The sequence below is a fragment of the Dermacentor silvarum genome, chromosome 11 (genome assembly GCF_013339745.2).
Source record: "Dermacentor silvarum isolate Dsil-2018 chromosome 11, BIME_Dsil_1.4, whole genome shotgun sequence".
In the NCBI taxonomy this organism is placed as follows: Eukaryota; Metazoa; Arthropoda; class Arachnida; order Ixodida; family Ixodidae; genus Dermacentor; species Dermacentor silvarum.
Genome location: NC_051164.1, coordinates 95,756,603 through 95,780,045, shown reverse-complemented (window position 1 = coordinate 95,780,045; position 23,443 = coordinate 95,756,603). Strand labels below are relative to the sequence as shown.

Genomic DNA, 23,443 nt, shown 5'->3' with positions numbered 1-23,443 from the left:
TCTCATAATCAGATCGTGGTTTTGGCACGTAAAACCCCATAATCAAATTTTTTAACTTTTCTTGCAGCCTGGTGTCTCGATCACTCTCCACCCCACTACGCGCTACGAATCTGGCGTCCAGCTGATCTTGTGACCTGGTATCTCGATGCCGGCTCTGATGACCTGGTGTCCAGCTGTTCTACCTGCGTGTGCTCTTTCTGCGCGCCCCGTAGTCCTGATTGCCAGCAGTTTTTGTGTACTCTTAGGCAGCTGATAAGAAGATCGGGCAGGCATTAAGGAATCAGAGGTGGCAAAAGGTTTATTTCTTTACCAATTACATCAAAAAGACAAGTTGGCAGAGCTGTTGGTTAACATGCAATTTAGCATCTGTGTTGACTTCGTTCCTTTTGCGCTGTGATTTCGGTCATTTCTTCTATTTAAAGATTATTTTCGCGGAAATAACGGGCAATGTATCCTGAATGGATATCGCGATTTGCGTTCGCGTTGGCTGTCATTTTGCCTTTGACAGTGCATCTGGTTGCGGAAAAGAGTGATAATCTGCTTTCGTGAATCTTTTTAGCCGTTTATAACGTCCGAACTCTACTCCCGCCGCTTTTTTGTAGACACCATGAAGTGGCTGCATCAATGATTGCGGCTCGTTTATGGAGGCCATCCCCGTGGCTTTTGGTTCAAACAACGCGGAGATGTACAGCCGGGCCAAGTTCCGGTTCCCAGCAGAGGAGGTGAGTACAATCCTTGCCAATGTTCTGAATTACGCTGAATCAATTTTTGGTGTAGCAGCCACACGAAGTGCCACCACGTCCTCTTTCGTGCTCTTGGTGTGGGCGTATCTGCGGTTAGAAAAATGTACAGCTGCCTGTGCAGGGCAGCGCTTTCTTGAAACTGTTGTGATGTATAGTTCGAAACTTGATATAGAGTAGTCAAGAAATACTGCAGGCAGGTTTACATTTCTGACATTTGAGCTTGGTTTTAATCGTTTCCATCGTGGAAGCATCACTGGAGAATAGTGCTGATCCAACGCACTTGTTACAATTTATTTGAATCGAAGCTTTTTATTAAATGCTACACAACTAACGGCGATGCGCACAATTCGTTGATTTATTCCTGCGCAACGAGTATATTCATACAATGTTTATGCAGAGCCTTCACCTCGCAAAATTTTCAGAACTGTGATCTACACCGTTCAGATCCTGTACCGAAATTCGAACACCAAATCAGGCGGATTCCCATTGTGAGAGGTCTTCGTCTTGATGTCCGGAGGGTGAAGGCGATGTGTGATGCTTGTTGAGAGAAGAATGCCGATGACAAGTGTTTGTCAAAGATAAGTAGGACGCATTTGTAATCACACGTATTCGGGAGATATTCGAGGTAGTTGTAATCTTGAGAAAGCGCGGTCCGGCAGCTTTGCGAAGACGGTAACTACGGGCTATGTGCAGCTCGGTCCACTCTTAGAGGGGTCACGCGAGCGTATGGCCAGCAATCCGGGGAGCGCTAGCTGCTGGCGAGATTTCGAAACACAAAGCATGTGCATAGATTCATTCGGGCGGTGCGTGCCCTGCGTTGTCTGCTACTTCTCCGCCCCAGCGCTAGCAAGCGCCGGCCCATCCGGCTTTCTTTCTTTCTTCTTTTTCGCACTGTGAAGCACTGACACCAGCCCTGTCTGCCACTTGTTTAATAGGCGGACATTATATGGTTGGATGGGCAAAATCGGTATGCTCGCTGCATCGGGCTTCATTTGTTTTGTCTCCTATGAAAAGTGGCGAGTTGCTGCGAGCAGTATATGAAAAACATGACTAGCTTATCAGTTAGCATTGAGACAAGGTTGCGAAGTGACAGGCTTCGTTATCACTTTTGCTGAATTCCACAGTTAGGGGTTGCTCTACAACTATTATTCGGGTAAATTTTCTCAGCTTTGAGCAGCGCTTGGTCCTATTTCTCTTGCACACGTGTGCGTTTTTTCTCTTTTTTTTTGCGTTTTGGAGAGCATGGTTCTGCCAACACACTACCAGCTTTACGTGCTTTTAATGTCGTGTGACTACTTCTGTCCCCATATGCCCACTGTCGCAAAAATATAATAAATTTACTCCTCCAGGCTTACTTTCATGTGCCGTTCTCTGCACACCTTACGGCATTGCGCGCATGTGTGGGTGTAACAGAATATTTTTCGTAAAACTGCATGTCAAATCGATATCTCAAATATTCACATTATGGAGCTTCTCTGGACGTTGCTTCAATGAGCAAGAACCGAGTCAAGTTAAAGCTCGCGAGAGGCTGCAGCGACAACCAAAACTTACTTTTTTTTCTGCTTGCTGATTACCCGATTAGCAGCAGGCATAGTGGCGGCTAGATAAATCCCACCGCGGAAAAACGGATGCGCTCTCCAGCGCTTGTCGAGCGCAGGGGCGGAGAAGTAGCAGACGAAGCAAGCTGTACCATCTGCTTTGGTGGTTACGTGCTTATGTCCGCGAGTATCTCAGGAGCGATTGTGTCATTATGGGAAAGAACGTCGTCGTCGTAGGTCAACGCACATGGTTAAAATGAGAAAGATTCGCGTCTGCCTTGGTTATGCTGCATTATTAGCGAGACTAGTTTATCGTATAACGGTCTGTTTCTACCCGTGCCTTTTTTTTTCCTTTACTTATTTTGTGGGCGATGCATGAAAGTTTAGCTGGCGTGCAACACGTGCTTTCTTTTCTTTGTTCACTTCGGATTGCAGCTTCGCTGAACTGTTTTCACATTTGTTGTCCCGTTGAACTTCAGGAGGTAATTGTGAACCCCAGTTATTTTGTTGCACGTTGTTAAACAAATTAATGATAATAATAATAATAATAATAATAATAATAATAATAATAATAATAATAATAATAATAATAATAATAATAAACGACAGCGACATCCTAAAGGTCAACAAGATTATGAGACATGGACGTTGGCATAGTGACGTGACGACTGTGTCGTCGGTGGCGTGACTACTTAACTGCTGTGGAAGGAAAAAGTAACAACTATGTGCAGCCCTGCGTCGTCATTGACGATGATGCTTAAGCAGCGGTGGCGGCGGAAGCAGTAGTGGGCACTTTGATGTTTATGGTTTCAACTTCGAGAGAATAGTTTCTTTTCCTCTTTCGCCCGTTTTCATGCTTGATAGGTGGTCTGACTCGATAGGTGGCCTGACACGTCAGGGAAACCTTCGTTCGTTAGTTGGTTAATTATTTCTTACTGTCGTTCGTTCGCTTATATGGTCGTTCATTAGTTGGCTCGCTCAATCGTTTGTTTAGTCAATGACTTTGTGCGTTCCTTTGTTCATTGTTTGGTTTGCCAGTCCGCTCGTTCGCTCATTCGGTCGTTCGTTCAGTGAATGGTTGGTGCGTTCCTTTGTTTGTTGTTTAGTTTGGCCGTTCGTTCGGTTTATGCTATTGGCTTACATTAACAATCATCGTCGATGATTTCTCCACAATATTTTTCCGGCCGCAGCACTTAAGTAGTGATCTCGCCGACGTCATAGTCATCATCACTTAGTCGTCATATCGTTGGCGTCTCGGGATTTGTGGTTGAAACGAAGAAAGTGTAAGAGTGGCGTTTGACGAATATTATGCAGACCGCAAAGGTAATGGTAAATATCCTGGCAAGAGAGCAAGAATTCATGATCGTCCGTCAGCCTCTAGAGTCTGTGCAGAAGTATGCTTATCTAGGTCAAGCACTCACAGGAGACCTGATCACGAGGAGGAAATTTACAGAAGAATAAAATTGGGTTGGAGTGCATACGGCAAGCATTACGAAATCCTGACGGGAGCTTGCCACTGTCGTTGAAAAGTACTCAATCATTGCATTCTTCCGATGCTAACATATGGGCACAAGTTTGGAGGTTAACAAACACGCTCGACAACAAGCTAGGGACCACGGAAAGCGCGACGGGAAGAAATGTTAGGCGTAACGTTAAGAGAAATGAAGAGAACGGTGTGGATAAAAGAGCAAACGCGGATTGTCGATATTATAATTCACATTAACAGCGAGAAATGGAGCTGGGCAGGCCATGTAATCGGTAGGGTAGATAAGCGGTGGAGCATTACAGTTCCGGAATGAGTGCTAAGGGAAGCAAAGCGCAGTCGAGGATAGCAGCAAATTAGGTGGGACGATGAAATTAGTAAAAAGCAACTCCCTATATAGGTTCCTGCTGCTCAATACGTGCTACACAAAAGTGCTTTGCGGAGCGTGAAAAAAGCCCGCGAATACACGCAAAATTGCCGCGCGACTGGCTGCTCGAGGCACCTTGCGTGTATTCGCGGGCTTCTTTCACGCTCGCCAATACACTTTTATGTGGCCCGTATTGAGCAACAGGAAGCTATGTAGGGAGTTTCATGCTGCTCTACAATTTTCTCATTGACATTTTTTATTTATATAATAGTTGATAAGTTGAATAAATAATAAGACTAATTATGTATAAGGCGGAATCCAAGAAATAATCTGAGTATCACGGCAAGTAACATTGCCTTTGTTACGTCCAGCTACGTGGCATTTGCATGTTTTAAATATTGGTTCATGATAGCTGGGACACCCTTGTGTGTGTGTTTATGTGCATTCGGTGTGTAAGCCTACGTTTGTGTTTCGAGTGCAAGTACCAGCGAACGGGCTTGTATAAACCCTCTATTTTGACCGTCAATGTAGTATGAATGCGTACATCTCTTGAGTGAAAACGAGAACTAAAATTCTGCACAAAACTTAACGTGTAACTGCACGTAAGTATCTCTGATCATCTCAGACATGAATAATAAATTACCAGAATGTAATCAATCGATTGGATTTGAATTAAGCATTCGGTATGTACCGCTGCGTGTGAGCGAATTCTTGGCCAATCCTTCAGTATGGGCATATGCCACTGTGACATAAGAAGTACATAATCCTTAATGTATATCATTGTCATTCTTTTCTCGACAAGCACTATAAGTCATCATTGTACTTGTGACATCGCTACGTAAATGTATGACACTGTGCGTCTGCCCGATTTAGTTTTCGAATTTGCATAGCTTGTGAACTGTAGAATCTACAAACATTAAGCAATTCCAAGGTGTAACATCTGCGATGGATAGACAGATATTGTGTGGGATTACACGATGCACACGTATAAGCAAGCAGAATTACATGCATCGTCGTTAGTTGCATAGGCTTTCATTACACGAACTGATAAATTGGACCAACTGGTACATTACTTGCTGCACAACAGTGCGACACTACAGGAAACAAAATTCTGCTCCGGGCCTTATATTGATAATTTTTACTTGACTACTTTTCTTACACCCTGTTGGTTATTTATAAATCAATTTTGCGTATGCTGCATTGTTTTAGATAAAAAAATCTGCTTATATGCAGCGCCAGCATTTATTTCCTGCTATTCACCTTGCTACTCCAGGAACCACGTTATTCTACTTTAATTCTTGACTCCTTGTTCTTACAATGGGCTTAGCCGAGCGACAACAGCCACGACAATGACACAGCCTAACACGTAGAAGTGTATCAGGTGAATAAAGCAGGAGTGTAAATGAACATTTCTCCTTTTGGAATAGTGAGTTCTTTTTTAATTTCAGAACTTTACAGGGTCTACAACAAAAACATTGATGTCATGCAATACTGGGCTCTGCTATCATTCGACATTTTATTAAGGTCCCATTACTTTAAAGCTCTTCGTGAAAACATTAGTACTTGGACTCGTTGGTAATAAAATACTGATGAAAAAATGTGCAACAATGGACGAATATTTATTTATTTATTTATTTATTTATTTATTTATTTATTTATTTATTTATTTATTTATTTATTTATTTATTTATTTATTTATTTATTTATTTATTTATTTATTTATTTATTCCTCAAAGGTCCCAACAGGACATTACATGAGGGGTGGGACACGGAGAAGGCGGAAATGGTGATAACATTACAAAAATGAGTCGCAACACTCGATGGCAGATCTAAAGCGCGCTGTATCGCGGATGAGTGCAGTTTGTCTAGGAAGGCCATTCCAGTCTCGGGCAGTTCGCACGAAGAATGATTGCAGGATCGTAGTGGTGCGGGCTCGTGGCGGGATTACCGAGTTCGGATGGCCTGTTCGACGAACACGATGAGCCAGCTGGATCAGCTCGCTGTCACGAGGCATGGAATAAAAAAAAAAACCTGTGATAGAGGCATAGGCGAGAGATGCGACGACGAGAGACAAGAGGCAACAAGTCTAGTTTTGATTTTAGCGATGAAACGCTAGTGTGATACGAGTAATCTGAAAGAATAAATCTAGCAGCACGGTTCTGAACACATTCGAGAGCTTTAGTCAGATTAGTTTGGTAAGGGTCAAAGATGGCACATGCATATTCAAGTTTTGGTCGCACGAGCGTTTTATAGGCAACTGATTTTACTGGTGGCGGTGCCATGAAGAGATTGCGGCGAAGATAACCAAGAGTTTTGTTAGCTGAATTGATTATGTGGGTTACATGATTTGTCCAGGACAAATCTTTGGAGAGGTGAATGCCGAAGTACTTGAAGGAGTCAGTGGTAGATATAGTACTGTTATTAATTTTGTAGGCAGGTGGGATGTAGTTAGGTCGGCGGTGGAATGAAATGTGTACAGTCTTACTTGTGTTCATGGACATGAGCCAAGTAGCACACCATTCTTGAATATTAAAGAGATCCTCTTGAAGGGAAGTTACGTCAGTGAGGTTATTTATAGGGCGGTACACTACTCAATCATCAGCAAAAAAAAACGTATTACGGAAGATACAGTAAATGGCAAGTCATTAATGTAGAATAAAAATAGGAGCGGCCCAAGAACAGTGCCCTGAGGTACACCAGACAGAACGGAGGAAAGAGCAGATGTAAGGTTGTTAGCATATACAAACTGTTTTCGGTTAGTTGAGAAACGCTGGATCCAGTTAAAAACAAATGGATGAAGGTTCAGGCGTGATAACTTTAGCAAGAGACGAGAGTGTGGAACCTTATCGAAAGCCTTTTCGAAATCTAGGAACAGGCCATCAGTTGGAATGTTACGGTCGAGGTTTAAATGAATATCATGAATAAATAAGGCTAACTGTGTTTCGCATGAGTGATCTCGATCTCCGGAAGCCATGTTGATTTGGGTGAAAGAATTTCGACGAAGTTAGGAAGTTAGCATCATGAGAGTAGATGACGTGTTCCATGATTTTGGAACTGTACCTGTGTCAAGTGATTGCTAAAAAATGATACACAGGATCGAACTAAACACATACTTCGTATTTTTTAACACTTTGGCATTGATTCCATCTATACCACAGGATGCTCAGCACTTCAGGGGAATCTATAACCTTAACGCTGCCTTCTGGCCTAAAATCAATACCGTCCATTGGTGAAAAATCGAAAAATGGAAAACTTTGCATTTCATTGGTAGATTCTTTCGTGAACATGGAACAAAATGCAAGGTTCAAGGCATCAGGAAAATCCGAGTCAGAAATGGGTGAGCCAGAGTTATCACACAGGGAAATAGAACTATTATTATCAGGTTTTAGCGTTTTCCAAAACGCCGCGGGTTAGAGTGCAGCATGTTTGGAACGGTAGTAGAAAAGAAATCACGTTTTGTACGTGCTTTTAATGAGTTGTATTCTATAGTGGCTTCGTTGTATTTTTCCTAGGCCGAAAGAGAACCTGAAGATTTGGCTACGCGAAATAATCGTTTTTTTTTCTTATTGTTCAAGCGTTTTAAAGTAGTGTTGAACCAGGGGGAACGCACTCTTTAATCGTGATAGTCGGAATGTAAAGACCCATTAAACGCAGCATTTCTGCTTTGAAGAGCGCCCAGTTACTCTCGGTCGACCAATGTTGATACGCAAGGCCAAGTTCCTCGTGAAAGAGAGAAACTTCACGATTAATACTGAAATAATCGGCTTTATCATATAGCGTTAGTACTTTCCTTGATATTATACTTTTGAGTAGGTTGCTACGAAACGTGGCATGGATGACGGTGTGATCGCTAAGACCACTGACGTACGTAAGGGGAGGCATCTGATCCGGGTGTGACGTCAAGACGAGGTCTAGGATATTTGACGAGTGTTGAGTTATTCGCGTAGGTTTATTAACCAGCTGCGAGAGACCGAAGAGCAAGCACATGTTTATAAATTCGCTAGCCATGAAGCACGCCAAAAAAGCGCCTTCTTTTGACAAATATAATTGAAGAATAGGATAAATATAATCCTATGTCATCCGTTGCGAGATACCATAAATCCTTATGCAGTAGCGCAACTAATTCCATGTTTAAGCACGACAAAACCAACTGGTACATATCACCTTTCTTATTTAGTATTTCTCGCTTTTGTAAGTTGTTGCCCAAATTGACCATGTCAGTGCATCTAGTAGCCCATTCCATCTCATAGCCAGCCACAAGGGAAAAAATATATAGCAGTCATCACCATCAGCCTACTTTTGTCATCTCCCGGCGATTTGCACAACTAGTGACTTGCGCCAGCAGATTAAATCTTATTCCTGCGAATTTTGTCATTTTATTCTAAGACTAATTCTTTGCCGTCCTCGACTGCGCTTCGCTTCCCTTGGCACTCATTCCGTAACTCTAAAGCACCTCCCGTTATCTGCCCTATGAATAACATGGCTCGCTCAGCTCCATCCTTTCCTTGTAATGCCCTGTTTGCTCTACTCCTGTTTGCTCTCTAATCCACATCGCTGTCCTCATGTCTCTGAACGTTACTCTTTACATTTTTCTTCTCAAGGGTATTTGTTAATGCCCAAGTGTCTGCTCCATATGGTGGTACCCGTAGAATACAATGACGGTACACTTTTCAAGGATAGCGGTAAGCTGTGAGCCACGATTTCGTAATGCGTATCGTATCGAATCGAACCGATTTCAGTTTCCTCTAATTTTGCTTGCCATGATCAGGAACCATAGCTAGACTATGAAACATTACCTAAATGTTCTGCATATTTTTCGTCAACCTTACTCGTACACTATGTCGGCTCAGGCTTACAATAAAGGTTACACTTTATGGTAATTAAGAATTCCCATAATCCGGAAAAAAAAGATAGCGATCGCAATGATGTGCACGTTATAATTGCATGTACCAATAATCTGGTGGGGTTATAACGAAGAGCTTGAACCTTCTAGCAAAGCGCATCGGAAGCCCCGTAGTGCTTACGTGACTAGACCGTAATGTGAACTCTGGCATTGGGGTCCAGGCATCACGCAGGCCACTCTGCACGCGGCGTTAAGCAAAGGTTGAATCAGCATAAGCCAAATTCCAGAAGAATATGCAGTTGGCGTCTAGCTTCCAGCCTAACAGCCACCGCGAAAAGTTGAATAAACTTACATGTTGCATATTCACAATAATGAAATAAGGTGAGATAGGTATTTGAGGTAAAAGACTATGGTGCTTCGGTTTGTCATGTGTTAGCATCGCATGGCTTAGGTTGTCGTCTCCCGTCAGGAATTGCGGAATCGTGACCTAGGCCCTTCTCCACAACCTACTATCTTGCGCTTCGTTCCTGCGTTTTGCTTTTCGCTCAGATAACACATAGTATTTATCTTTGCCTTTTCCAGAATGACTCATTTGTTGCCGCTATGGTTGTGCGCAGCGCATGCGTTCACCTGTTTTATTGCGATAGCAATTATATGGGCCCTCCAAGCGCATTTCAGTGCGTCTCCCAATTCCCATAATTGAGAAAAAGATAATTTATGCACCTGAGAATGTTGCCACCAAAAAGATGGAATGTTATAACAAAGAATTGATCCTCCTAGCAAAGCACATTACAGCGCACTACACTCAGGTGGCACGGGTGGAAGGTGAGATATATGGCGTTCGATAATCGGTCGGCAGATATAACTTAGCAAAAAATGCACGCTGTCTTACGGAAAGGTTGAATGAACTTGAGTCAAATGTCAGCAGAACAGGCAGGTGGCATCCCACTTCCAGACATACGGTTGTCGCCGAAAACTTAAGGAAACTAAAATCTTACATATTCATAAGAATGAACTGCAGCGAGAAAGGTAGTCGAGGTAAGACGCATATGGTGGTTTTGTGTTAGCATCGCATGACATCGGTTTTTGTCTCACGTGAGGAATTGTGGTATCACGGAGTGGATGGCCTAGGTCATACTGCACAATCTAAATTTGTGCGTCATCGCTCTGTTTTTATTTTTCACTCGTTTGCAAGGAGTTGATAATATGTTCGTGTTTCACTTGCATTTGCCTGTTTTTCTTTATTTTAGTGTTCATTTAGTGCCAATCAGCGTATTAATGGCTTGCCATAAAACACCACGCCCCGTACCTCTCCGTTCGAGCTTGCGTTCCCGTATATGGCGCTGTGTAGGTGAATAACTATCATCGAGGCGCGGACGGCCAGGGGTTCTGGAGCAACATCTGGGGCGATCAGTTTCGGAGGTGATCACACCGGATCTGTGCGAGTATACGGTCGAAAGCTTTTCTGTTCTGTTGCTAAGCTTGCTATCTGACGGTCTATTGAATAGAAAGTCAAGGTTTCGTGTCCTCACCTCTGTCACCGTGCTTCTCACATACCTGTGTGATGTCTTTTCTATTTTGCCTCTCGTCGGTGCTGACAACGAACGGCACGAGATCGACATGTTCCTGTCGGGCACGCATCTGTCGGGCAAAAGCGATGCTGACATTTCGTGCGTCATTTCCGGGTCGAGCATGGGAGACAGCACGGTAGCTTACTGTACGAGTCAGGCCAGCAAGGTGAGTGCACCGAAGACGACCTGTTGCGTCGTAATCTTCCCATTGTCTTTCTCTCTGCCAAGGTAATTGTGTATAAAACGATTTAACGCACACTAAATTGTACGAAGTAAAGTTAGTAGTTTTATTAGCCGCATAGACTGTTGTACACATTCGCTTGCTAACTAAATGAACAACACATTGTCACGCGCGCACGCGCAACCACGAACACAGATCACTCGATGGCCGAGGACACTCGTTGTTTTACCTTCTAATTATTGTACTTAGTATTCCTTCTGAGTTCACTCAGTTTGCCTGTCTATTGGTTTGTTTGTTTTCCGTAGCTAACCTGTTCCACACCAAGTTACGTGAAGGTGTAGACCGTGGTCTGATGGGGATAAAACTTCGGGTTGCTGAGCTGAGGGAAGAGTGTTCGCGACGAACCTTCGGACCAACTTGGGTCACTGTTTATGGGATGGTATGTACCGCTCATCCGTTGACTTCTTTTACGCCATTCTGGGTCACTGTATATATGTGCCGCTCAGGAGTGAACCTCTTTTACACCAATGTTGGTCTCTGGTGAAGTGCCATTACCCACCGCGGTGGCGTCGTCTGTGTGGTGTTTCGCCACTGAGCTCGAAGACGTGGCATCAAATCCCGGCTGCTCTGGCCGCATTTCGATGGGGGCGAAATGCAAGAACGCCCGTGTAGCGTGCATCGGGTGCACGTCAAAGAACCCCTGGTGGTCAAAATTATTCCGGAGTCCTCCACCACGGGGTGTCTCGTAATCCTATCGTTTTTTGGCAAGTAAAGGCCAAACGTTTTCTCTTTTATGTGCCATTGGGTACGCACTGCCCTCGAGTCATTATCATTGACGCAAACTTGGGCAACTGTTCTAGTGGCCCGGTGTCTACCTGCTTGCATTGCGGAACTGGTGGCCAGGCCTTCTAGCAGGATGGAACCTGGCAGCCCGCCCTGCAGATGAGCTTGCCAGCTTTTCTTGCAGCCTGGTGTCTGATGCCGGCTTTGCTGACGTGGTGGCCAGCTGTTCTTGTGGCCTCCTCGGCTGCTGATCAGAAGATCGAGCATGCGTTAAGAATCACAGGTGGCAAAATGTTTAATTCTCTACCCATTTCTTCATCAAAAATATAATTTGGCAGTGTTTTTGGCTGAAATATACATAATCAGCGTCTGTGTTAACTTCCTTTTCGTCGCGCTGTGAATTGAGCCATTTCTTTGTATTAAAAAATTGCCTTCGCTGCAATAACGGGTGGTGTAGCCTAAATCTATATCGCGGATTACTTCCTATTTGGCTGTCATTTTGCCATTGACAGTGCATGTGGTGGCGGGAAAGAGTGTTCACCTGCTTTCGTGAATAGTTTTAGCCTATAACGTCCGAACGCAACTCAGGCCGCCTTTCTGGAGACACCACGAAGTGGCTGCATCATTGCTTGCTGCTCGTTTATGAAGGCCATCCCTGTGGCTTTTGGTTCAAACAAGGCGGAGATGGACAACCGGGCCAAGTTCCGGTTCCTAGCAGAAGAGGTGAGCACAATACTTGCGACTATTTTGAATTACGCTCAATCAACTTTTGGTGTAGCAGCCACGCGGAGTACCGTCCGCTGCTTTCTGCTGTAACCGCGTTCTCATTCGGGCTTGAGAAGTACGCGTATCTGCGGTTAGACAAATGTACTGCAGCAGCCTGTGCAGTGCAGCAGGTTCTTGAAATTGATGTCGTGTAGTTAGACTTCCTGATAGAGTATTCAAGAAATACTGCAGGCAGGTTTACATGTGCTGAGGTTTCAGCTTCGTTTTGATAGCTTCTGTCGTGGCAGCATCAATGGAGAGTAATGCTGATCCGACGCACTTGTATTAATTTATTTGAAGCGAAACCTTTTAAGTAAATGCTATGCAACCAATGGCAGCGCGCACAATTGTTTGATTTCATTCTATGCAACGAGTAAATTCATGCACCCTTTATGCTCAGCCTTCGCCACGCATGATATTTAGATTTGTGCTTACACCGTTCAGAAGCTATTCTGAAATGCAAACACCAAGTCAGGCCGATGCCCATTGTGAGACGTCTTCGTAGCGATGTTAGCCGCCATGGTTGCTCAGTGGCTATGGTGTTGGGCTGCTAGCTGAGCACGAGGTTGCGGGATCGAATCCCGGCCATGGCGGCCGCATTTCGGTGGGGGCGAAATGCGAAAAAAAAATCGTGTACTTAGATTTAGGTGCACGTTAAAGACCCCAGGTGGTCCAAATTTCCGGATTCCCCCACTACGGCGTGCCTCATAATCAGATCGTGGTTTTGGCACGTAAAACCCCATAATTTAATTTTTTTCCGTAGTGATGTTCACGAAGACGAAATGCGACGTGTGATGCTTGTCGATAGAAGAGAGAAACTGATGACAAGTGTGTTTGTGTACAGATATGTTGGACACATTTCTAGCCGAATGTATTCGGGACATATTCAAGGTAGTTGTAATGTTGAGAAAGTGCGGTTCGGTAGCTTAGCGTGTACGGTCACAACTGTACCCTCTGCTGCGGCGGTTACCTGCTTATGTCCCTTGGTTTCTCGAGAGCGATTGTATCGTTTTGGAAAAGAACTTCTTCAGTGTAGGTCAACGCACCTTTTTAACACAAAGATTCGCGTGTGCCTTGCCCATGCTGCATTATTAGTGAGACCAGTGTATCGTATAACGGCCCTATTTCTATCCATGCCTTTTTTTTTTTTTTTTGTGGCCGAACCTAGAAAGCTTGGTTTTTGTGCAATACGCACCTTCTCTTTTTATGCTTCGGTTTGTATCATTCGGGGACCCTGTTTTCACTTCTATTATCCCTTCAAACCTTAAGAGGTAATTTTGGAGCCCTGTTATTTTATTATATATTGACGACGACGACGATGATGATCATAATGATCTTAAACGACAACAATATCCTGAAGGACAACAAGATTACGAGACAACGACGTTGACATGGGGACGTGATGATGACTGTTTGCGTCATCAGCATGGCGTGACTGCTCAACTGCTGTGGCAGGAAAAATTGACTATAAAAGTGTGCAGCGCGTACGTACTGATTGACGATGATGCTTAATAAACGGTGGCTGAAAAAGTATGAGCGTACTTTGATGTTTGTGGTTGAAAACTTCTGGAGAATAGCTTTCTTTCCTCTTTCGCCCGTTTTCATGCTTGGTAGGTGGTCCGATTCAGCAAGGAAACCTTCGTTCGTTAGTACGTTAGTTATTTCGTTGGTTAATTCTTACTGTCGTTTGTTCGCCCATTCATTCGCTCGTTCGTTAGTTTGTTCGTTAGTTGGCTCATTCAATCATTGGTTCAGTCAATCGTTGGTGCGTTCCTTCGCTCGTTTTTTAGTTTGCCGGTCGTTCGTTTGGTCGTTTGTGCTATTGGCTTACATTGGAAATCATCGTCGATGTTTTCTCCAATTTTTTTCCTGCCACAGCACTTAAGTAGTCTTGCCTCCAACGTCACAGTCATCATGACAAAGCCCTCATATCGCCGGCATCTTGCGATCTTGTGGTTGAAACCAAGAAAGTGTAAGAGTGGGTTCGAAGATTATTATGCAGAAGACAAAGGTAATGTTCAATAGCCTGGCAAGAAAGCAAGAATTCATGATCGCCTGTCAGCATTTAGAGTATGTGCAGGAATTCAATTACTCACAGGAGACCTGATCATGACAACGAAATTTGCGGAGAATAAACATGGGCTGAAGTGCATAAGACAGGCGTTACCAAATCCCGACAATCGTTGAAAAGTGTACTATCATTGCATTCGACCGGTGCCAACGTGGAGGTTAACAAGGAGCAGGCAACGTAATCGTTAGGGTAGATAAGCGGTGGACCTTTATAGTTACAGAATGGGTGCCGAGGAAAGGGAAGCGCACGGCAGAGGTAATTGGATATGGCAGGTTGAAACGTTTGTCCTACAGTGATCATAAAACTAAGTTGATGTTTATATATCATATCATAAGAAGCCAACAAACAATGACACCAAGGACAACATAGGGGAAATTACTTGTACTTACTAAATGAATTAAAGAAATTATAAATTAATGAAAATGGATGAAAAAGCAACTGTCCGCAGGTGGGGAATGATCCCACGTCTTCGTATTAGGCGTGCGATGCTCTTACCATTGAGCTACCGCGAAGCCGTTTTCCCATCCACTTTCTGAGGTATTTAAGTTTTGCAACTAGAACTAACCCTGGGGCGGGTTAGCCAGCGCCACCACACTCCAACCATGGCGGCGTATGTGGAACATCCTTTCCGCAGCAGGCGTCACGAGCACGTGATCTTTTTGGGTGATGGAAACTGGTCAATAAACCCACATATGCTACCTGAAGGCATCAATGTTGCCGGATTCGAGCCCTCGTTATGTAATGAAAGAGAAGGGAACCGAGGGGCTCGATTATTATTATTCATATCATAAGAAGCCAACAAGCAATGACACCAAGGACAACATAGGACAACCTATATCCCTATATATATATATATATATATATATATATATATCAGTTTATTTTTGACCACTGTAGGACAGACGTTGCAACCGTGTCTAAGCTTACGTTTGTGTTTCGAGTGCGAGTACCAGCAAACGGGCGATTATGACCCATCTATGCGGACCGGCAAAGAAGTGCCAGTGCGTACATCTATCGCGTAAACAAAACAAAACAAAAAACAACAAAAATAGACAAAAAATCTGCATAATACCTTACATGTAACTCTACACATAAGTATCTCTAAAGTACACAGACGGGTCCTAATGAATTGGCGCCTTACAATTAATTGATTTGCATAAAAATTGCCATTTCGTACGTACCACTGGGTGTGAGCCAATTCTTGGCCAATCCTTGAGAATGGGTATCTGCCACTGTGACGTAACAAGTCTTAAATGTGTCTAAACTTGCCACATACTTCTTTGTGCATGCACCTCTTATTTTCATTGTTTTGTCGACAAGTATCATGAGTCGCGTTTGTCATTGTGACATATCGCTGCGTGAATGTCTGGCAGTGCGTCTGCCCGATTTGGTGTTTGAATTTTGCATAGCTTGTAAATGGTATATTCTACAAACATGAAAAAAAGTAATGACAAAAGATCATAAATGTAACCTTTCTGGCGGATAGGCAAGCATGTTATGGGATTACACGATGCGCAGGATGGAAGTAAACATAATTGTACGCATCGCCGTTAGTTACACAGGATTTGATTACACGCCTTGCTTGATATAAATTCCAACGTATTCTTGGGATCAGTTTAATTTTGCTTTCAGGTGACATGCATCACTCATTCCGAAGTGATAATTTGGGCCAACTGGCACATTGCTGGTTGTACAACAGGGTGACGATGTGGGAAACGAAACTCTACTCCGGACCATCTATTGAGATTTCGTGCGTTATTACTTTTCATATGCCCTGTTTGTTATTTGTAAGCCAATCATGCATTGGCTCCATTGTTTTGGACAACACCATATGCAACGTATATGTATGCAATATGCAACTATATGTATACGACCGAGAGCATTTCTGGCGCTCCGTCAAGCTCGCTCTTCGCGTAGTGTGAAGAGCGCTGTGGGCCGTATTTTTCATTGAGTCGGGTGCCGAGTCTCGCGAAATCTCGAGAAAGAGAAATTATTGCAATTGATCGCCCCAGATTACGCGCTTACTTATGCTAAACGACGAAAACAGAAAAATAAAGGCATACTACCAATGGCGGGCACAAGCGAGGCTGGTCGTCCTGTCGTTTCATTTACTAGATGGCACCTGCCGCCATAATATTAGAGGGAAGCGCCCATAGAAGTGTGGATGCTTTCCTCTCCCGAACAAAACGGCGCCGGATGACATATGAGTTATACTTCTTGAATGGCTCAACACTGTTGATAAACGATAATTTACGATAGCTCATGGCAGCCTTTGACGGTGTCCAGAATAGAACTCCAAATGTTCTCGTCCCCATGTCCTTCAGCGTGCTTCTCATGTGCACTTGCAATGTCTTTCCTTTTTCAACGGTACCATGAACGAACGGCGCGAGACCGACCTTATCGTGTCGGGCACCAATCTGTCAAGTAGTGACGATGCTGGCCTTTCGTGCATCGTCACCAGGACCAGCGGGGGAGACATCACGGTGGCCGACTGTGCTAGCCAGACCAGCAAGGTGAGCGCGTTGAAGACGGGATTTCTGGCATGATAATATTAACGCGACAGCGTTGAGGGCCTCGTGCCACAGAAACTCCTGCGTCGGTGTCGGCTTCAGCGTCGGCGTTAAGCACTGGCGTCTGGCGGAAAAATCATGCCGAACCACATCATACCCAAGCACCCCGACCACAGAGGACTCCGCGTGTCGCAAGGCGTTAGTGAACAAAAATGTAATATCTCAAAGTAAAATCCATCAGACAAATCGTAAAGTACGACTTAACCACAACCTACAGGCGTGATGGCGTCGGACTGTAATTTGAATATACGAGAAAAAAGCCTGATAAGCAGCCAAGAGATCTTTGAATGATATCGCGTTACACTCTTAAAGCCGAAGCTTAAAGGGGCCCTGGAATATTTTTGTGTATTGCCCTAAAAATAAAAAAGCGAGGTTACATTTAACAAGATTAGTGGCATTGATAATATGAGCTAATAACTCATTCGCTCTAATGCTATGAGATGAAAAAGTTCTTAGACGAATAGCTCCATTTTGAATGATTTTGTGTGATGTTAGGTGACTGTTAGAAGTGTTTCCCCGTTATTCTATGTTATAGTTGATATGAGAATGAACAAATCATAATACAGCGACATTAGAGTAGGAAATGAGAAATATGGTCGTGCTTTAAGTAGAACACGTATTCCATATGCCACTTCTTTACGTTAGCAAAGTGAAGGGATTAGGTGATTGTTGATGGAAATGGATTGATGGTGTTCAGGCGCTTTCCAATGCGAGGTAAAGACGACAAAATTGGTCTTATTATCGTAAATCTGCAGTTTTTTGTGTTCACACCACGCGGAGATTGACACAAGATCTGTGTTTAGTTTATTTGTTAGTGTTGTTACACAACTGTTAGAATTAGATATATTGGTGTCATCAGCGTAAAGAATGCACTTCGATGAGGGGAGGCAACTAGGCAGATCAATAATATATATTAGGCAAAACTAAGTGACCTAATATGGACCCCTGCGGAAAACCTATGTTTCTAATAGCTTTTTTAGAGTAGTACCCAGAAATATTAACGACTTGTTTTCTATCTTGTAATTAACTGCGGATTAGAAGTAGTGGCGGACCTGTTATTATAATACCTTCGAGCTTAGCGCAAATAATTCTGTGATCAATAGAGTCGAAGGCCTTAGGAAGGTCAACGAATATGGAGGCAGCAAATTTACCTTCATCAATTGCTTTTTTAACGTAATCAGGAATAGCCTATAAGTGCTAGATTAGTTCAAAAGCCAGAACGAAAGCCAAATCATTTTAGAGAAGATGTCCTTAATGTCGAATTGAATTAATGTATGTAGTGAAGTAACATTAGTTCAGCAAGAATTCCTGTGGTTAGCACTACCTTTAAGAAATACCTGCGGTGAAATGCATTGGAAATCTGATTGATAGTTGTAAGCAGTCCATTTTCTACAGTGTTTAAAGTGTGAACATGTGTGCGAATGTCCACCCGAGACACTGCCGCACGTCCTGTGTCACTACATGGCTCACAGACAAGCATACAGAGACTGTCACAACCCGATCGTTAACCGAGTGAAAGCCGCGGCCTCCACCAAGTTCACTGTCACGAGAATCAGCCAGTGGGTACGACTAACCTCCGTCCCGATCTTGTAATTTGCAGGGGCGAGGAGTGGGTCATGGTGGCTGTGACCTGCCCGTTCGAGAACCGGCCCGCAGCCCTGAACGCGGCCTGCTATGCGAAGAAAGAGACGCCAACCTGTCCAAATTCCAGAGGGTGTCCGTGGCGGCGATTGTCGTTCAAGAAATTGGATCTTCGAACCCAGGAACGACCACGTGATGCGCCGCTTCTGCAGCAGGAAGTACCTGCGGCTCTTGAAAAAGCTCGCAGTCAGTGAGACCATCGCAGCCTATCGCGTTCTCGCAACGTCTACGCAGTGCACATCACCGCCAAGTGAATAAACTTCTCTAGGCAGTCACAAACTACACTGACACACGCATTTATGCCAGTCCAAAAGCTTCAAACAATATGCAACAAACAGCACGCACCTTCATGCCTGCTCAAAAACAAACAGTAAAACTCAAGTGTCTTGGGTCATTTATTAACCCTTCTTAAAAGAGAAAGATTTACTAACCTAGTCAAGCCGAGTTTCGCCGTCGCCAGCAATTTGACCTTTATTTGACTGCAGCTGCGCCGTAGCCTTGGCTACGCATCACGTGACTCGCCGCGTCCAGCTCCGCCGGCATGGCTTGGCGCATGCGCTCTCTGGAGCGGGGTCGCCGCCAGACCACGTGACTCGCGGCGTGCCTGGCTAAAGGAAACGCCGCGCTCGGGATGGATGAGAGCGAGGTCGGGCCGTCTTCTCTGAGCGTTGCGCGGGAGCGGGAGGCTTTGAGCCGTCGTCGTCAAGGGGCGTCTCACCTCCCCGCGAATATCGCCCGGCGGCATATATTGAAAATCTAGAACGCACAGCACCTTAGCAACAGCGGTAGAACCAGATTGGTGGAAACGGCGACGCTCGACGCCCTTTTCAACCGCTGTGAGAGTACGCCGCGCCACCTAAAGCCTTTTACGCTAACATATACTAACCTATACTAACCTAAGCTAACCTAACCTTAATCTAACCTATCCTGGGCGAAACGCAAAGGCAATAATCCTCACGGCGTGACATCAGAGCAAAGCTGGCGGCGTTTCAGCCAATCTCGTTCAACCGCAGTTGCTAATGCGCTGTGCCTTCTCGATTTTCAATATACGCCGCCCAGCGAGCTGCTTCACTGGAGAGGGTCCGGAATGCCAAGCGCGCGAAGCTAGCGTCGGAGACGGAGGAAGAGCGAGCCGCTCGGCTCGCAAAACACTTGGACTTGTGGGCTTGTAAATTATGCCTGGCTTAACGATGAGTGTAAACCTAAGTATAATAATTATAGCTAAATGAAAGCTTACCGAAGTGACACCAAGACTTAACCAGGCTAAACCAAGCTGTCGCTTTGGATATCGAGGATTAGCTAAGCTAAGCCGCAGCCATTTTTTTTTGGAAAAATTGTAACAAGCATATTTCTAAAAATGTAGGTTCTTGTGCATGGGACCTCTTTGGGTCCCATGAGTCACAAGAGTAGTTCAAGGGCGCGTTACACACCACGCCGAGTCCACAGGGGTATGCGCCATCGAGCTTGGACCCTTTCTGCACAATCAATTTTTAAGATTTTTTCTCTTACCATTCATTTCCGATGATGATGTAGAAATTGTATAATATATGACATGACTCATTGTTTGCCACGATCCTAATAACGCCCTTTTCATGTCTTGTTAGGTCCCCCCGACAGTTGCTACTTCGGGACCTCCGAATGTGTACTTATGCCCACCTTGTATTTGATTTTGTCGTCAAAAATAAATATTATTTGATTTATTGATCGGCCCACATTTTCGCACCTTTTATACATTGCGCCGTTGTAGTCTTCGAAATTGTAGTTTGTTTACCTGAAACAGAAGTAGCAATATTATGACGCTGGATCATAGTCAATAATTGAATTCCTAAGCTATTCACAACTTACTGTTTCAGTTATCTTATACATTTTATTGATTTTGGTACGAATGAGAGATAAAGGTGAACAAATACTGTGAATTTTATTTGATTACAGGGCATTACAGGGTTAAATAGTCACCAATACCGTTGTCAGTGTTGTTGGATGCTTTGAACTGGAAACTCTGAAAAGTAACTTGCACCTCACAACTTGATTGTGTAGCCATTAACATCTTGCATAGGCTAAGCAGCCGCGGTAGAAGAATGAAGAGCCACTCGAGCCACTTTGGGGCTTCCTTAAAACTGTTGCGCATATTGTACTTTTGGAATCGAAATTTCCTTTTGTCGTGGAGGTCAAGCGGTTTGTCTGTACAGACGTTCTTTTGCGAGTCGTCGCTAAGACGTTCTGATGCTGCATTTCAGACGCGCGTATGGACGATATACTTCCGACTCCCGGCAGCGTTATTTGATTTTATTTGATGTAGAACAGTCTTTGGGCATTGCAGGGTTAAATAGTCGCCAATACTGTTGTCAGTGTTGTGTGATGCTTGGAACTGGAAACTCTGCAAAGTAGCTATTAGAAAACGGCAGCAACCAGCAGTTTCATAAAGAGGCAACGAAGCCTAAAGCTGGACTTGACTCGTGCAATTTTCAATATGTATCTTAAATACGCACGAAAGATAGAGGTCATTAAATATATCTGGATGGCTTATGACGCGCCTCACAACTTGATTGTGTTGCCGGGAAAGGTACACGTGCCATTAACATTTTACATACGCTAAGGAGGAGGAATGAGAGAAGGCAGGGATGTTAACCAGAAATGCGTCTGGTTTACGACTGAAGAGCCACTCGAGGATAGTACGTTCGTGCTGCTGCGTAGTTTGGTTGCACACTTTAGGACTTCCTGGAAACTGTTGCGCATATTGTGCTTCTAGAATCGAGATTTCCTTGTGTCGTGGAGGTAAAGCCGTGTGCCTCTACAGACGTTCGTTTGCGAGTCGCCGTTAACACGTTGTGATACTGTTTACTTCCCTGCCAACGTTATTTCACACGTGCGTATTCACGATATACTTCCGACTCCCGGCAGTTATTATCTATGAATGGTATAAACGATCAAATCGATATTTTTCCTGACGATTTCACTTGCGTGTGTTCTTTTACACTGCCAGCGAACGGCATTACCTCGTGTAAGAACGTTTATCAGGTTCGAAATAAACTTACTGTTAATTAACGCCGTACCCGTCTCACTTCGTCTTCCTCAGGGAGAGTTCATAAGACGTGCGATTCCTCATCCCTCATACAGAATTTCTAATCGGGTGATATACAAGTCCATCGAGTACCCTAAGAGTGGACGACCCTGTACATTGGAGAGTTAGCCTAGCGAGGGATGTGATTGTGCCCGATGGGTCGGCAGTGTGCAGGCTTGTTCAGCACTTGTGCCATGCGTCATCATACACGTTGCCAAAAGTAACAGGTATCCACCCTCTTAGGATACCCGGGGGATAGCGAGGGGAAATAATGTGCGCAAAGGCACAAAACTTCCCCTTATCCACCACATTCCGGCGGCCGAGTGTACAGCCGGGTCCCTGAAAAACCCGGAGCGACCTGAGTCCCAGTGCGTACAACCGCACCGCCATTAATCCGCGCATTAACGACGCAGACGCCGATACTATAGGATCCAGGTCCCCGCGTCGCGTCCATCTCGGCCCTTCATCAACGACAGTTCGAGCCTGGGCACCTGCATCCCTGTAATTTTTTTCAGCGATACAGGCACCGCAAATCGAACCACCGTTCTGACGGGTACGAGCTGAACGCTCTACCCACTCGGCTACCGGAACGGCACAGAAACCGCCGTGTATTTGTCGACCAGTAGCTTGGCCAGCTAGGCCGTCATCGCCGACAAGATAGCAGATGCTGTATTCCCGCGCCGCCAGTTAGCATGACGTCATAGATCGGAGTGGGTAGGCCTGTGCTATCTAGGTGGTCTTGTTTTAGCGCCACCGAATCGTTACACACGTTCGAATTACAGTTTAATCTAGACCTCCGTGGACCAGGTTGGTAGCGTTATGACGTGCTGCGATGTGCGGCGATAAGATATGCTGTTCAGTTGCTCTGTCTAAGGTACAGTTGGATCTCTCACTAAGCAATTCCTTTTATGAGCAATCTCTCGCGTATCGATGTGTTGTCGTGTAGTGAAGGAATTGCACCATTGCAGGTGAGGAATTGCCCTGGCTCATCTCTAGTAGAGGTTACCAATCGCCCGGCACCAACTCTATTCGAAATGCGCAAATGCCCGGACCCATCTCTATTTAATAGAGGTAGGGAATCACCTGGGCCCACCTCTAATAGAGATGCAGAAACGCCACGGCCTATATCTATAATAGAGATGCGGAAACACCAGGGCCCATCAATATTTACTAGAGCTGACAGAATCACCCGGGCCCATCTCTTTATTAGAAGTGACGAATCGCCTTGGCCCATTTCTATTTATTAGAGCAGACTAAATGCCAGGGTTCCTGCCTTTTTAACAGGGATGAGGATTCGTCCGGACCAATCTCTATTTAAAAGAGGTGATGCCCGGCACCAACTGTATTCGAAATGCGCAAACGCCCGGGCCCATCTCTATTTAATAGAGGTAGGGAATAACCCGCGACCATCTTTATTAGAGATGCGGAAACGCCCGTGCCAACCTATATTTAATAGAGGTGACGAATCGCCCGGCACCATCTCTGTTCGAAACGAACAAATGCCGTCGCTCATCTCTATTTCACAGAGGAGAGGAATCGCCCGCGCTCATTTCTATTAGAGGTGACGAATCCATCGGCATCAACTCTATTCCAAATGCTCTCACGCCCAGGCGTGGGATCTCTATTTATTAGATCTCTATTTCTTCGAGGTAACGAATCACCGGGGCCAATCTCTAATAGAGATGCAGAAACGCCAGGGCCTATCTCTATTTAATACAGCAGACGAATAGCCTGGGGCCCATCTCTATTAGAGATGCGCGAACGCCAAGGCCCATGTCTGTTTATTAGAGGTTACGAATCGCTCTGGTCCATATCTATTTATTTGT

The 23,443-nt window shown here is 44.6% G+C and overlaps 1 protein-coding gene across 1 annotated transcript; it reads left to right on the top strand.

Annotated features, from left to right (window-relative positions):
• Nucleotides 1–15,336: 15,336 nt before the first annotated feature.
• LOC119433263 (uncharacterized) lies at nucleotides 15,337–20,222 on the top strand. Its single transcript, XM_037700411.2, has 2 exons — nucleotides 15,337–16,858; nucleotides 18,516–20,222. The coding sequence occupies exons 1-2, from the start codon at nucleotides 16,718–16,720 to the stop codon at nucleotides 18,690–18,692; spliced, it is 318 nt and encodes a 105-aa protein (XP_037556339.1). The 5' UTR covers nucleotides 15,337–16,717; the 3' UTR covers nucleotides 18,693–20,222.
• The last annotated feature ends 3,221 nt before the right edge of the window (nucleotides 20,223–23,443 follow it).